The following is a 16,763-nucleotide window of genomic DNA, read 5'->3' on the forward strand; positions in this document are numbered from 1 at the left end:
TTTTGTCTTCAAAGCCTCAATCAGCTGGATAAAAAAGTATTTTTGCTGAAAGCCAAATGATCTTGTAACCATGCTTTTGAAATGAATTCCATTTCCTAAATGCATTGTGAGAACCAGAAATTAAAGAAAATAAGTATTTAAACACTAAAGTATGAAATAGAAGAAAAATGGTAAAAACACAAAGTACTCTTTGCCATTTGATTAGTTTTATCATTAATGTTATGGTCGACTGGAAACAGCCCAAGAGTTAACTTCTTGGATTTTTCGTATCATGCATCTAGCCATTTATATCAAATATGTAATTCTGATTAATTATGTTACTGGTATAAATCAGTTTAGAGTTCAGCGGTCACGGGCATTCGGCCTCTGATATTCGGGTAAGCGTTCTCCAAGGTGGCCTTCGCGGCACACGACAGCGCAGAGTCGCTGAGCAGAAACTGATAGCCAAGTTCCGCACACACAAGGACGGCCTCAACCAGGATATTGGGTTCATGTCACACTATTTGTAACTCCCACAGTTGCGTGGACCTGCAGAGTTTCACTGGCTGTCTTGTCTGGAGACAATACACATCTTTTTAGCCTGTCTTGATGCTCTCTCTACTCACATTGTTTTGTTTCTTAAAGACTTGATTAGTTGTAAGTATTCGCATTCCAACCATTATTCATGTAAATTGAGTCTGTGTCTTTATAAGCTCTGTTTGTGAACAGAATTCCCACTGACCTGAAGAAGGGGCTAAGAGTTCCGAAAGCTTGTGTGGCTTTTGCTACCAAATAAACCTGTTGGACTTTAACCTGGTGTTGTTAAACTTCTTACTGTGTTTACCCCAGTCCAACGCCGGCATCTCCACATCATAAATCAGTTTGCCATTGAGTGGACGAGGATAACATGTCATAGAATCCCTGCAGTGCAGAAGAGACCATTCGGCCCATCTGCACCGACTCTGACAGAGTATCTTACCCAGGCCCTATTCCTGTATTCCCACACATTTCCCATGGGTGGATTAACCTACGCATCTTGGGACACTGCAGTGCAATTTAGAATGGCCAATCCACCTAACCTGCAGATCTTTGGACTGTGGGAGGAAACCAGAGCACCTGGAGGAAACCCACAGAGGGAGAATGTGCAAACTCCACACACACAACCAAGGCCGAAATTGAACCCGGGTCCTTGGCACTGTGAGAACATAGAACATTACAGCGCAGTACAGGCCCTTCGGCCCTCGATGTTGCGCCGACCAGTGGTACCAATCTAAAGCCCCTCTAATCTACACTATTCCAATATCATCCATATGTTTATCCAATAACCACTTGAACGCTCTCAACGTTGACGAGTCCACCACTGCTGCAGGCAGGGCATTCCACGCCCTTACTACTCTCTGAGTAAAGAACCTACCTCTAACATCTGTCCTATATCTCTCACCCCTCAATTTAAAGCTATGTCCCCTCGTGCTAGCCAACACCATCCGAGGAAAAAGGCTCTCACTATCCACCCTATCTAATCCTCTGATCATCTTGTATGCCTCTATTAAGTCACCTCTTAACTTTCTTCTCTCTAACGAAAACAACCTCAAGCCCCTCAGCCTTTCCTCATACGATTTTCCCACCATACCAGGCAACATCCTGGTAAATCTCCTCTGCACCCTTTCCAACACTTCCACATCTTTCCTATAATACGGCGACCAGAACTGTACGCAATACTCCAAATGCGGCCGCACCAGAGTTTTGTACAGTTGCAGCATGACCTCCTGGCTCCGAAACTCAATCCCTCTACCAATAAAAGCTAACACACCGTACGCCTTCTTAACAACCCTATCAACCTGGGTGCCAACTTTTAGGGATCTATGCACATGGACACCCAGATCCCTCTGTTCATCCACACCAAGTATCTTACCATTAGCCCAGTACTCTGTATTCCTGTTACTCCTTCCAAAGTGAATCACCTCACACTTTTCCGCATTAAACTCCATTTGCCACCTCTCAGCCCAGCTCTGCAGCTTATCTATGTCCCTCTGTAACCTGCCACTTCCCTCCGCACTGTCTACAACTCCACCGACTTTAGTGTCATCCGCAAATTTACTAATCCATCCTTCTACGCCCTCATCCAAGTCATTAATAAAAATGACAAACAGCAGTGGCCCCAAAACAGATCCTTGCGGTACACCACTAGTAACTGAACTCCAGGATGAATATTTCCCATCAACCACCACCCTTTGTTTTCTTACAGCTAGCCAATTCCTGATCCAAACCACTAAATCACCCTCAATCCCATGTGTCCGTATTTTCTGCAAAAGCTTACCATGGGGAACCTTATCAAACGCTTTGCTGAAATCCATATACACCACATCAACCGCTTTACCCTCATCCACCTCTTTGGTCACCTTCTCAAAGAACTCAATAAGGTTTGTGAGGCACGACCTACCCTTCACAAAGGGTAGGTCATGAGGCAGCAGTACTAACCACTGCTGTTGTGTTATACAAACACACAAATTAGGAGCAACAGTAGATAATTCAGTTCCTTCTGCCTCTGCCGTTTGATATGATCATGGTTGATCTGATTGTGACCTCTAATTTCCTGCCTATCCCTTGTACCCTTTTACTGCCTTGTCAGCCAGGAATCTAACTGACTCAGCCTCCAATGATCCTTTTTCCATTGCTATCTGGAGAAAAGAATTCCAAAGACTTACAACCCGCGAGAGAATTCTCCTCAGCTCTGTGTTAAATGGGTGATCCCTTATGTTTAATCTTCCACACACACACGCATGCTCTCCCACAAGGGGAAACAACCTTTTAGCATCCACTCTGTCAGGGCCCTCACAATCTTGTCTTTCAATAAGATAACCCCTAAATTCTAATAGATACACGCCTTACCTGTTCAACCTTTCCACTTAAGAGGGCACCTTCATCTCAGGAAGCAGTTGAATGAACCTTCTCAGTACTGCTTCTAATGCAATTATATCCTTTCTTAAACAAGATTACCAAAACTGTGCGGAATACTCTAGAGCCGCATCAAGGCCTTATACAGCTGTAGCAATTCCCTATTTTTGTAATCCACTCCCCTTGCAATAAACAATAACTTTTGTTTGCCTTCCATATCGCTTTCTGTATAGAATCTATGGCATGGAGACAAGCCCTTTGACCCAAACTGGTCCATGCCGACCAAAATGCCTATCTAAACTAACCCCATTTGTCTGCATTTGGCCCATGTTCTCAACCTTTCCTCTCCATGTATCTGTCCAAATGCCTTTTAAATGTTGTTAATGTCCCTGCCTCAATGGGCGGCACTGTGATTAGCATTGCTGCCTCACAGCTCCAAGGACCTCCAAGGCCGAATGGCCTCTTTCTGTACTGTAGGATTTCTTTGATTCGATTCCCAGCTTGGGTCACTGTCTGTGTGCAGTTTGCACATTCTCCCCGTGTCTGCGTGGGTTTCCTCCGGGTGTTCCGGTTTCCTCCCACAGTCCAAAGATGTGCTTGTTAGGTGCATTGGCCATGTTAAATTGCCCCTTAATGTCCCGGGATGTGTAGGTTAGAGGGATTAGTGTGGTAAATATGTGGGATTACGGGGATAGGACCTGGATGGAATTGTTGTGCAGACTCGATGGGCTGAATGGCTTCCTTCTGCACCGTAGGGTTTCTGTGTTTCAACCACTTCCTCCGGCAGCTCATTCCACATACGTACCACCCTCTGTAAAAAAAAAAAGTTGCTCCTCGGGTTCCATTAATTCTTTCCCCATTTAACTTAAACCTATGCCCTCTAGTTCTCAATTCCCCAACCCTGGGAAAAAGACCAATGCATTCACCCTATCCATCCCTCTCATGACCTTATACGCCTCTATAAGATCACCCCTCAGTCTCCCACGCTCCATAGAAAAAAGTCCTAGCCTGTCCAATCTCTCCCTTTGACTCAGTCCCTCGAGTCCTGGAAACATCCTCATAAATGTCGTTTACACTCTGTCCAGTTTAATAACATCTTTTCCTATAGCAAGGCTACAAAAACTGAACACAATATTCTAGGTGTGGCCTCCACACGTCCTGTAGGAGTGGTAGGAGACAGAGGGTGATGACAAATGGCTGCTTCAGTGACTAGAGGCCAGTGATCAGTGTCGCGCCATGGATCCGTACTGGGCCCCCTGTTCGTCATTTATATAAATGACGTGGATGACCATGTGGGGGGTAGGATCAGTAAGTTTGCCGATGACACAAAGATTGGCCGGGTGGTTAACAGTGAGGTTGAGTGTCTTGGGTTACAGAAGATATAGACAAGATGGTCAAATGGGTGGAAAAGTGGCAGATGGAATATAAACCCTGAAAAGTGTGACGTGCTACACTTTGGAAGGAGTAGTTTGACAGGAAGTATACTATGAAAGCTCTGACACTGGGAAGTTCCGAGGAACAAAGGGACCATGGTGTTTTTGTCCATAGATCTCTGAAGGCAGAAAGGCAGGTTAATAGGCATAGGGCACACTCACCTTTATGAATTGAGGCATAGATTACAAAAGCAGAGAGGTCATGTTGGAGTTGTATAGAACTTTGGTGAGGCTACAGCTGGAGTACTGTGTGCAGTTCTGGTCGCCACATTATCAGAAGGATGTGAACTGGAGAGGGTGCAGAGGAGATTCACCAGGATGTTGCCTGGGATGGAACATTTAAGTTATGAAAGGAGGTTGGATAGACTTAGGTTGTTTTCATTGAAGCAGAGAAGACTGAAAGGTCACCTGATCGAGGTGTACAAGATTATGAGAGGCGTGGATAGGAAGCAGCTGTTCTCCATAGTTGAAGGGTCAGTTACGAGGGGACACAAATTAAAAATGAGGGGTGGGAGGTTTGGGGGGATTTGACAAAAAACCTTTTTACCCAGAGGGTGGTGACGGTCTACAATGCACTGTCTGGGAGGGTGGCAGAGGAGGGCTGCCTCACATCTTTTAAAAAAATACCTGGATGAGTACTTGGCACGCCATAACATTCAAGGCTGTGAGCCAAGTGCTGCCAGTGGGATTAGGTGGGCAGGTCAGGGCCTTTCATGTGTCGGTGCGGACTTGATGGGCCGAAGGGTCTCTTCTGCACTGCAGTATTCTGTGAACTTACCCACCAGAGATGTTAGGCTTACCGATCTATATTTACCAGGTTTTTCTTTGCAGCCCTTCTTAAATAAGGGCACGACATTTGCTACTCTTCTGGTACCTCACCCGTGCCTGCACACTTTTTATGAATCATGTACCAGGGCATGTACTGAGGAGCCCTGCGATCGATCTCTATTTAAATAATATTCTACTCTCCTACGCTTCCTGCCAAAGTGGACAAGCTCTCATTTTCCCACATTATACTTCCACCTGTCAATTTTTTGCCCAGTCACTTAACTGCTGTAATTCCCTTTATAGACGCCTTATGTCCTCTTTAAAACTTGTTTTCCTACGTATCTTTTTGTCATCAAATTTTCAACCATACATTTGGCCCCTTCCTCCAAGTCATTGTGTAAATTGTAAATAGTTGAGGCCAGAGCACTGATTCCTGTGGCACTCCACTCATTACATCTTGCCAACATGAAAATTACCCATTTATACCCTACTCTCTGTTTCTTTTCTATCCATGCTAATATTTTACCTCCCGCACTGATCTCTTATTTTGAGTAGTAACCTTTGATGTTACACCTTGTAACAACCCTTTTGGAAATCCAAGTGCACCACATTTATCCACATTGCTTGTGACTTCCTCAAAAAAACTCCAATACATCCTCGAGCACAATTTCCCTTTCACCAAACCGTGCTGACACTGCCTGATTTTATTAAGATCTTCTGATTGTCCTGGTATAATCTACTTAATAGATTTTAGCATTTTCTTTATGTTATAATCCCATCTGATACTACTGGACAAGCCGGATCTCAGGGTGGAACCTGGCTTAATAGATCCTAACTTTATTGTTTGTTTAGATTTGTGGATGAAGAGTCCTAGGACTACCAAATGAACTTTTAATGAACTTATCTTGTTTAAATCATTATTTAAACAAGATTAACTAAAATACACTACTCTTTCACTACAACTATACTTTTACAGATACATACAGATTTGTATGAATGACGAGTTACAAATATTTATTTTGTAGCCCTGTGTATAGTAAGTACACAGTTCATGTTAACCAATAGGTGGAATGTGGTCAAGACTCCCTACACTCTGAAACCAAGTGACAGATGCCACCCAATACAAGTTCTGTGGATTTCTTATCAATTTCCCACTTGTCACATTGTGAGCCAATGGATCTGATTACAACTCTGAATTCCACTTGGGGGTCTCCAAACTCCGATCCGCTTTCAAGCAAGAAAGTTAATTTGGATGTCTTCACCAAGAATCCAGCTCCAGGATTTCAACCCCTCTTTTCAGTATTCATCGGCACTGGATTGTCACATGCATTCAAGCTTTCATTCAATCTCTCCGGTACCCAGCCAAGCCAACAGAACATCACAGCTACACAAACTGTATTAAGATATCACCAACCTATTGACACTTCGGATGTCTGGCTTCTCACTAGCTGAAATCTTCAGATCTACACCTTGCAGCTCTGCCTTTAGCTGGGGGGGTGCCTCTTTTTGCTGTTGACTTGCGCTGAGCAGGACCCTTTTTCGAAATCTCTGTTCTTTGTTCCTTTAACTTCCTGGAATTCTTCTGCCCTGTTTATGGGCTTTTGTTATTTAGCTTCTGGAACTTGCTTTCTGTCCTTCTCAAAATGTCTGTGGAAAGCTCCTTGCCTCAAGGTTACCTGGTTCCAAACTGGCATTAATTGCTACTTCTTTCCCAGTGTGGGTGTCTGGTTACTAAGCAACTGCTGTTTTTATCCCCTGTTATTTGTTTTAAGGATTGTAGAACCTTATTACAATGCAAGCAAAGTTTAAAGTGAAACTGAAACTGAAGTTCTAAAACCTTTCTTAGCACATAAATACAGAAGCACATTTAAGCTTACTTAAACTTGTACCTTATTCCAACACACAATATAAATGTAAGTTACTTAAACTGTCTCTAGTTCCTAACACCTGTAACAGATGTTAGGCTAACTTGCCTGTGGCTTCCTGCTTTCTGTCTCCCTCCTATCTTAAATAGAGGAGTTAAATTCAGTATTTTCCAATCTGATGGAACCGTTCCAGAATCTAGGGAATTTTGGACAATAACACCAATGTGTCCACTATCTCAGCAGCCATTTCTTTGAAGATTCTTGGATGAAGTCCATCAGGACCATGGGACTTGTCATCTAATAATTCTAATAATTTCCTCAGTGCTCTTTTCCTAATGATCGTGATATGCAAACGTATGAGTTAGGAGCAGGAGTAGGCCACTTGGTCCTTTGAGCCTGCTCCATCAATCAGTAAGATCACGGCTGATCTCATTGTAACCTCAACTCCACATTCCACTCCCCCCCCCCCCCCCCCCATAACCTTTCACCCACTTGTTTTAAGTTCCTCCCATCCTTTCATCTCTGAATCTACACTTAGTTCTGGGATGTTATTTGTATTTTTTACAGTGAGGTCAGGCACAAAAGATCTGTTCGACGCACCTGTCATTTCCTTATTTCCTATGACTAATTCTCCAGACTCCTCTCTTGAGGACCAAAACTCACTCTAGCTACTCTTCTCCTGTTTAAATGTGTGCAGAAGCACACACTATCTATTTTTATATTTATTATTTTGAACTTCTCCCCAGTTTTTGTCATTCTTTACTGATTTTAATATTATGTTCTATTTTCTGACTTGCCACTAATCATGGAATTGTACGCCTTTTCTTTCAAGCTACCTTCAACTTCCTTAGTTAGCCATGTATGATACATCCTTCTCTTAGAGAAAGTGTGCCTAATCTGTGGGTCTTGACCCCCAGTGGGGTCACAAAATTCTCCAGTGGTGTCATGAACTCCGATGCAGCAATGGCTGCTGTGGAGCTTGCACTGCTTTCTAGCAACTGTGAGGCCTTAATGCTCACACTTTTTGTTGTGTGGCCCAACCCGGTTGATGCTGCAAAAAGAAAAAACCTGTGAATAAGTAGGTATAGTATCTTTTTTGGTGAAGCTCTGCCTGTCTCCATTAACTCCGTCCATGCTCAACTCCTTTTCACCACCATCCCCAGATTTTCACACTGAGGCCTCACCAAGTCTGAGGCATTAAAATAGGATCACACTGGGCAAAAGGTTTGGGATGCACCATGCTGGAGTCTTTCTTTCTTGCTGAAATGTTTCTTTGAGTGTTATGCAATATCTCTTAAGTGTCTACCTGACTTACCCCTTAAATTAATTTCCCAGTTCACTCTGACCAGCTTTGTATTCATACCCTTATATCCAACACTAGACTGAGACCCACTCTTTCGACCAAACTGAATGTGAAATTCAATGATGTTATACCGTGACACCCAGATAATTGGGCGCAATATTGTAATTGTGACGGAAACATGCGCACTCAACATTCGGCTAAAGCAAATTATCTGTAATCGGATGATTAAACCGGTTGTTGAATCCAGCAGGAAGACATTTGGTTGTTTTTGTGTTTAATCACATGAGTCTTATGTCTTACATAGCATGTGTGTACTGTCCTATTGTTTCCCCTTTTCTCTTGATGCCCATTATTTTGTGCTGCTCCCAAGCCCTGACTTTAAAATATGTTTTTAAAAAAACATTTTGTTGCCATTATCTATCTGGCAGTCGTGCAACTTCACAGCTTCAATGTGCATGGATTTATGAAAAAAATCTAAAAGGTTCAATACACTAGAAATATATTGTTCCTAAGGCACATTCTGGTGAAAATGTGTTAATCATAAGTTAAATAGGAAGCTCCCACAGGGTACATTGATCCTTTTTGAGTTCTGCTATGCAAATCTTGGTTAACTATAAGCACCCACAATGCCTGGGGAACTTTGTTTTAATATATTTTTCTTCTTCCCCTCTTTAGGTTCCCCCATGCCATGCACCATTCACCGTTTGGGAGGGCATGCAGGTGACCTGCTCCTAGGCCTCTGCTGATGTTTCTCTGTAAGTGGCTGCTGGAAGGTGCATGAGATTGGTTATAGTTTTTAAAATTATTATTGCATTCCCTTTGGGAAGGCCTCCACATAACCTCTCTCCTTGATGGCACAGCCAAGATCAGGAGTTCACATGTGCAGTACAGCAATTGTGAGCTCATGCCACAATCTGTGGCACAGCCTATTGTGCTACATTTGCAGATCTTGTTCAGGCTAGCTGCATCTGTACCTATGACTTTGGTGAATCAGGGTCTTGCTCACAATCCCCCTGTAGCTGTTGGCCACACAATCATTAATTATGATCATTAACATTATCAGATGCGAGATCACTGTTTCAGCAACATCCAAAGAGTTAGCAATGGGCACATTAAACAATGATGCTCAGTAATAGTGCTGCACAGATCCACATATATTGGGATTGCGTAACAGCTTATATTTATATAGAGCCTTTAACTCATTGAAATTCCCATCACAGGAGCATTATTAAACAAAAGGCTGGGTGATTCACTTCCAGACTACTCTTATGCACCTCCCAGTGGCTGGTTGTAATGTGGCATTGTTGGAGGCCTGTGAAAGACTTTTAGCCCGTCCTTTGGGGAGGAGGGAATGAAAGCTGACTAAATTAAATTTAAATACATAAGTTTTTTTTCTTGTGTGGTTTTGCAGAACCTTAATTTAGCTTTCAGAAGATGTGTCACTGACATCTTAGAGTGTTCAAACATGAGATCAGCTAGAAGAACATTAGGGTAGTGTACATTGAGGTGAAACAATTAAATCAGCTTAGGTGGAGCGCACAAAGGTGGATTTGAGCCACAATGACATCAACCCATGTCTCCCTTTGCTTCAAATATTTAACCATTTCCCTTCAAAGATGCAATATTCTCGACTGTAACTACTCCCATTGGTAAAACATCCCATACTCCAACAATCCTTTAATTAGATTTCACGTCAATTTAAATGAGAATTTTAAATTGTTGATCTCACATCACTGTTCATCCCTAGTTGGATGAAAGTCTTCCCTTATTCCCATCAAATTCCTCAAATTTTAAAGATTATATTCAATATTTCTAATTAATTAATTAACTTCAATAACTAATTAACTTACGGAAATGAATTACAGCTGGTATTTAAAGGCTTGTATTTGTCTTGTATCTTTCATTACTTCAGGATGTTCCAAAGTGTTTTGCAGCCAATTAAGTACTTTTTGAAATGTGGTCACTGTTACATTGGATACAACCAGTTTACAGAGTGAGCTCCCATAAATAGCAATGTGATAAATGACCAGATAAACCCGTGGTGCTGATTGAGGGATAAATATTGGACAGAACTTTTGTGGATAACTCCTCTGCTCTTCTTTGTAATAGTGCCATGGAATCTTTTATGTCTTGGTTTAACATCTCATTCAACAGGTGGCACGTATGACAGTGTAGGATTCCCTCAGTACTGCTTAGCAGCCTTGATTTTTGCACTCTTCCTGAATTGGTTGATGCCACAATCTGACTCTGGAGAAAGCAATGGGGAACTATGGGCTCCCCATGCTTCTGGGTGTTTCGGAAAAGGTGTTGATTGTCATTCTAGCTGCTTTACACCTGTAATGATTCACTCTGTAAACAAATCTATGCCAAGTAAACATTGGCTCTGGTTTCTTCCTTTACTGACTGGTTATCAGCATGATAACGTTTGTACCCTGGTTCCCTCAGGCAAGCAAACTCCAGAAGGCTATGAACTTCCATCTTCCCACTTCCAAAATGTACATTATTCTTGGAGACGTTTCAAATGGTGTTTTCTGTTCCTTCCGTTGGACCAGTCCCAAAGGCCTTAGACATCCTACTTTTTTGTTTCTCTTAGCTTTCAATTAATTGCTCTGCCAAATAATATATCCATACGGACTGGAATTGTCCACATCTTTCACAATTGTAGCCTACTGAATAGCTCACATATTCACCACTCTCTGCATGAATAAGTTAATGTATTCATCCTTTTTGTCTCAGCTTCATTCTGTGTATTAATATCCTGGAGTTTGTGTTGAAAAAACAGTTTTAAAACTATGGATGGAAATTTCATAATTTGAAGTGCAATCATTTACAGTGGCTTCTGAATATAGATCTATAAGTGGAACTGCTTTAGGTATTGTTTCAATGTTCAGTGGCTGTGAAGTTTTATTGTTCCATTATTCTCAATATTAGTATTTACTATGTTTCCTTTTTAGGTTTCTTGATAACAGGCTTTTTGCAACCTGCTCTGATGATACTACAGTAGCTCTGTGGGATTTACGTAACCTCAACTCAAAGGTCTGCACTTTGCATGGCCACACTAGTTGGGTAAAGAACATTGAATATGATACCAATACAAGACTGCTGGTAACGTCAGGATTTGATGGGAATGTAATCACATGGGACACAAATAGGTTGGTGCTATGCATATTTTTTAACAAGCCTTTGATGTTAGCAGAATAAACTGTTTGTGTTACATAACATACAGATCTGAAAAGACTGCTGCAATACAAAATTGTGTAAATTTAATTTTAAAATAAGCTATATTTTTTTATACCTTTGGAAGGTATCAGTATTTTTGTCATTAGAACCATAGAACATTACAGCGCAGAAACAGGCCTTTTGGCCCTTCTTGCCTGTGCCGAACCATTTTTCTGCCGAGTCCCACTGACCTGCACCTGGACCATATCCCTCCACACCGCTCTCATCCATGTACCTGTCCAAGTTTTTCTTAAATGTTAAAAGTGAACCCGCATTCACCACTTCACCTGGCAGCTCATTCCACACTCCCATCACTCTCTGTGTGAAGAAGCCCCCCCCCCTAATATTCCCTTTAAACTTTTCACCCTTAACCCATGTCCTCTAGTTTTTTTTTCTCCCCTAGTCTCAGTGGAAAAAGCCTGCTTGCATTCACTCTATCTATACCCATCATAATTTTATACACCTCTGTCAAATCTCCCCTCATTCTTCTACGTCCCAGGGAATAAAGTTTTAACCTATTCAACCTTTCTCTGTAACTCAGTTTCTCAAGTCCCGGCAACATCCTTGTAAACCTTCTCTGCACTCTTTCAACCTTATTCGTATCCTTCCTGTAATTAGGTGACCAAAACTGTGCACAATTCTCTAAATTCGGCCTCACCAATGTCTTATACAACCTCACCATAACATTCCAACTCTTATACTCAGTACTTTGATTTATAAAAGCCAATGTACCAAAAGCACTCTTTACGACCCTATCTACCTGTGACGCCACTTTTAGGGAATTATGTATCTGTATTCCCAGATCCCTCTGTTCTACTGCACTCTTCAGTATCCTACCATTTACCTTGTATGTTCTACCTTGGTTTGTCCTTCCAAAGTGCAACACCTCACACTTGTCTGCATTAAACTCCATCTGCCATTTCTCAGCCCATTTTTCTAGCTGGTCCAAATCCCTCTGCAAGCTTTGAAAATCTTCCTCACTGTCCACTACACCTCCAATCTTTGTATCATCAGCAAATTTGCTGATCCAATTTACCACATTATCATCCAGACCATTGATATAGATGACAAACAACAATGGACCCAGCACTGATCCCTGTGGCACACCACTAGTCACAGGCCACCACTCAGAGAAGCAATCCTCCGCTACCACTCTCTGGCTTCTTCCATTGAGAGAGTTTTAACAACACCAGGTTAAAGTCCAACAGGTTTATTTGGTAGCAAATACCATTAGCTTTCGGAGCGCTGCTCCATTGAGCCAGTGTCTAATCCAATTTACTACCTCTCCATGTATACCTAGTGACTGAACCTTCCTGACTAACCTCCCATGCGGGACCTTGTCAAAGGCCTTACTGAAGTCCATGTAGACAACATCCACTGCCTTCCCTTCATCCACTTTCCTGGTAACCTCCTCGAAAAACTCTAATAGATTGGTTAAACATGACCTACCACGCACAAAGCCATGTTGACTCTCCCTAATAAGTCCCTGTCTATCCAAATATTTGTAGATCCTATCTCTTAGTACTCCTTCCAATAATTTACCACCTACTAATGTCAAACTTACCAGCCTCTAATTTCCTGCATTACGTTTTGAGCCTCTTTTAAACAACGGAACAACATGAGCTATCCTCCAATCATCCGGCACCTCACCCGTGGATACCAACATTTTAAATATATCTGCCAGGGCCCCTGCAATTTCAACACTAGTCTCCTTCAAGGTCCGAGGGGATACCCTGTCCGGTCCTGGGGATTTATCTACTCTGATTTGCCTCAAGACAGCAAGCACCTCCTCCCCTTTAATCTGTATAGGTTCCATGACCCCTACTTGTTTGCCTTATTTCCATAGACTCCATGCCAGTTTCCTTAGTAAATACGGATGCAAAAAACCCATTTAATATCTCCCCCATTTCTTTTGGTTCCATACATAGCCGACCACTCTGATCTTCAAGAGGACCAATTTTATCCCTTACTATCCTTTTGCTCTTAATATACCTGTAGAAACTCTTAGGATTATCCTTCACCTTGTCTGCCAAAGCAACTTCATGTCTTCTTTTAGCCCTCCTGATTTCTTTCTCGAGTAGTTTCTTGCACTTTTTATACTCCTGAAGCATCTTATTTGCTCCCTGTTGCCTATACATGTCATACATCTCTCTTCTTTATCAGAGTTCCAATATCCCTCGAGAACCAAGGTTCCTTATTCTTATTCACTTTGCCGTTAATCCTGACAGGAACATACAAACTCTGCACTCTCAAAATTTCTCCTTTGAAGGCCTCCCACTTACCATTCACATCCTTGCCAGAAAACAGCCTGTCCCGATCCACGCTTTTTAGATCCTTTCTCATTTCTTCAAATTTGGCCTTTTTCCAGTTTAGAACCTCAACCCGAGGACCAGATCTATCTTTATCCATGATCAAGTTGAAACTAATGGTATTATGATCACTGGAACCAAAGTGTTCCCCTACGCACACTTCCGTCACTTGTCCAAACTCGTTTCCTAATAGGAGATCTAATATTGCATCCTCTCTAGTTGGTACCTCTATATATTGATTTAGAAAATTTTCCTGAACATATTTCACAAACTCTAACCCATCTAGACCTTTAACAGTATGGGAGTCCCAATCTATATGTGGAAAATTAAAATCCCCTACTATCACAACTACATGTTTCCTGCAGTTGTCTGCTATCTCTCTGCAGATTTGCTCCTCCAATTCTCGCTGACTATTGGGTGGTCTATAATACTTCCCCATTAATGTGGTCAGACCGTTCCTGTTTCTCAGCTCCACCCATATGGCCTCGGTAGACAAGCCCTCTAATCTGTCCTGCCTGAGCACTGCTGTAACATTTTTCCTGACTAGCAATGCCACCCCCCACCCTTCATCCCTCTGCCTCTATCACGTCTGAAACATTGGAACCCTGGAACATTGAGCTGCCAGTCCTGCCCCTCCTGAAGCCAAGTTTCACTAATGGCTATAATGTCATAATTCCATGTGTCAATCCACGCCCTCAGCTCGTCCGCCTTCCCCACAATACTCCTGGCATTGAAATAGACACACCTCAGAAGATTATTACCACCACACACAACCCTTCTATTTGTGATTTTGCATGAACTATTAACATCATTTATTTTCACCCCAGCTCCACTATCTGCTCTGGCACTCTGGTTCCCATCCCCCTGCAAATCTAGTTTAAACCCTCCCCAATAACACTAGAAAATCTCCCTGCAAGTATATGGGTCCCCTTGTAGTTCAGGTGTAACCCGTCTCTCTTGTACAGGTCCCACCTGCCCCAGAAAAGGTCCCAATGATCTAGAAATCTGAAACCCTGCCCCCTACACCAGTTCCTCAGCCACGTGTTCATCCGCCCGAGCATCCTACTCTTACCCTCACTGGCACGTGGCACAGGTAGCAAGCCTGAGATTACTATCCTCGGGGTCCTGCTTTTTAACTTCCTACCAAGCTCTCTATACTCACTCTTCAGGACCTCCTCACTCTTCCTTCCTACGTCATTGGTACCGATGTGTACCATGACATCTGGCTGATCACCCTCCCACTTCAGAATGCTGTGCACGCGATCAGAGACATCCCTGACCTTGGCACCCGGGAGGCAACAAACCATCCGGGAGTCTCTGTCACAACCACAGAACCTCCTGTCTGTACCTCTGACTATCGAGTCCCCTATCACTACTGCTCTCCTCCTCTTCCACCCTCCCTTCTGCGCTGCAGAACCAGACTCAGTGCCAGAGATCCGGCTGCCGCAGCTTGCCCCAGGTAAGGTATCCCCCACAACAGTATCCAAATCGGTCTACCTGTTGTGGAGGTGAATGGCCACAGGGGAACCCTGCTGTGCCTGCCCTTTCCCTTTCCCTCGCTTGACAGTAACCCAATTACCTGTGCTCTGTGCCTTTGGCGTAACTGCCTCCCTGAAGCTACTATCTATAAACTCATTACTTTTTTGTACAAAAAGTTAAAGCTTAACAATGAGTGGGCACTTCAAAAACTGAATTTTTCAGAAAATATAGTAGCTGAAGTTCTTAAAAATAAATGAGCATTTCTTTTCTGCATAAGTTTACTTTGTCATGTTTTTAGAGTCACACCTTTTATGCCAACATTTTAATTACAGAATTGTATGTTACTGTTAATCTGTCATGCAGTATTTGCAGGCCTCTAGTCAATAATGTGACACGTCATCCAGGACTGCCATTATTTTGCTTTTCTCTTTATTATTGGGTGATTAGACGTATTTTCAACCAATTGGGTAAGCGAAAGAGAGAGATTGGGAAGCAGGACAGATAATTCAAGATATCAATGAGAGAGTGGGAAAAGATCAGTAGGTGAAACAAGTTTAAAGTTTATTTAGTGTCACAAGTAGGCTTACATTAACACTGTAGTGAAGTTACTGTGAAAACCCCTAGTCGCCACACTCTGGCACCTGTTCAGGTACATGAGGGAGAATTTAGTATGGCCAATGCACCCTAACGAGCATGTCTTTCGGACTGTGGGAGGAAACCAGAGCACCGGAGAAAACCCGCGCAGCCACGGGGAGAACATGCAGAACATCTGTCTCCTGTCTATAACAATTAATAATGGTTACCATGTCATTCTCAGATGTCCATTATGCAAGGACATTTTTCACCTTTACCTTGTCTGTCTTGTATGTTCTCCACACAAACGGTGACCCAAGCCGGGAATCGAACCCAGGTCCCTGGCACTGTGAGGAAGCAGTGCTAACCACTGTGCTACCGTACTGCTGTGAGGAGGATAGTGTTAAACTTCAAAAAGGCATAGACAGGTTGGTAGACTGGACAGACAAGTTGCAGATGACAATGCAGAGAAGTGTGAAGTGATTCATTTTAAGAGGAACAATTTAGACCAGTGTGCCACTGTGCCGCCCCGTAAAGGACATATGGAAAGGACACCCCATAAACATACTGGAAATCTACTTGTGTGATGTAGAAAAAAGTTATGAATGCACTAATGTTCAGATCATCTTTTTATTGGTTAAGTGTTTAAATCTCTTTCTACTTTCAGATTGGTTATATTATGCTTTGTTTATCACAAAGGAGGCAATAAGTTTTTAAAAAAGTAGCAGCAAGCTCAATAATTCATAGAATTCTTATCGTGCAGAAGGAGACTATTGGCCATTTCAGTCTGCACCGACTCTCCAACCGAGCATTCCACCCAGGCCTGATCCCTGTATCCCCACCTATTAACCCGTTAATCCCCCTAACCTATACATTTGGGGCACGATGGGCAATTTAGCACAGCCACTGCACCTAATCTGCACATCTTTACACTGTGGGA

General features: G+C 42.6%; 1 protein-coding gene across 2 annotated transcripts in view; it reads left to right on the forward strand.

Annotated features, from left to right (window-relative positions):
- wdr32 (WD repeat domain 32) overlaps positions 1-16,763 on the forward strand; it is a 70,905-nt gene that overhangs the window by 17,974 nt on the left and 36,168 nt on the right. The window contains exon 3 of one of the 2 annotated variants that reach the window (XM_078201943.1): positions 11,198-11,395. The exons of the other annotated variant lie outside the window; for it this stretch is intronic. Coding sequence (XP_078058069.1) covers positions 11,198-11,395 — 198 coding nt within the window. The remainder of the gene's footprint in view (positions 1-11,197; positions 11,396-16,763) is intronic. 2 annotated transcript variants of the gene reach the window in all.

Source organism: Mustelus asterias, chromosome 1 (assembly GCF_964213995.1).
Source record: "Mustelus asterias chromosome 1, sMusAst1.hap1.1, whole genome shotgun sequence".
Taxonomy (NCBI): domain Eukaryota; kingdom Metazoa; phylum Chordata; class Chondrichthyes; order Carcharhiniformes; family Triakidae; genus Mustelus; species Mustelus asterias.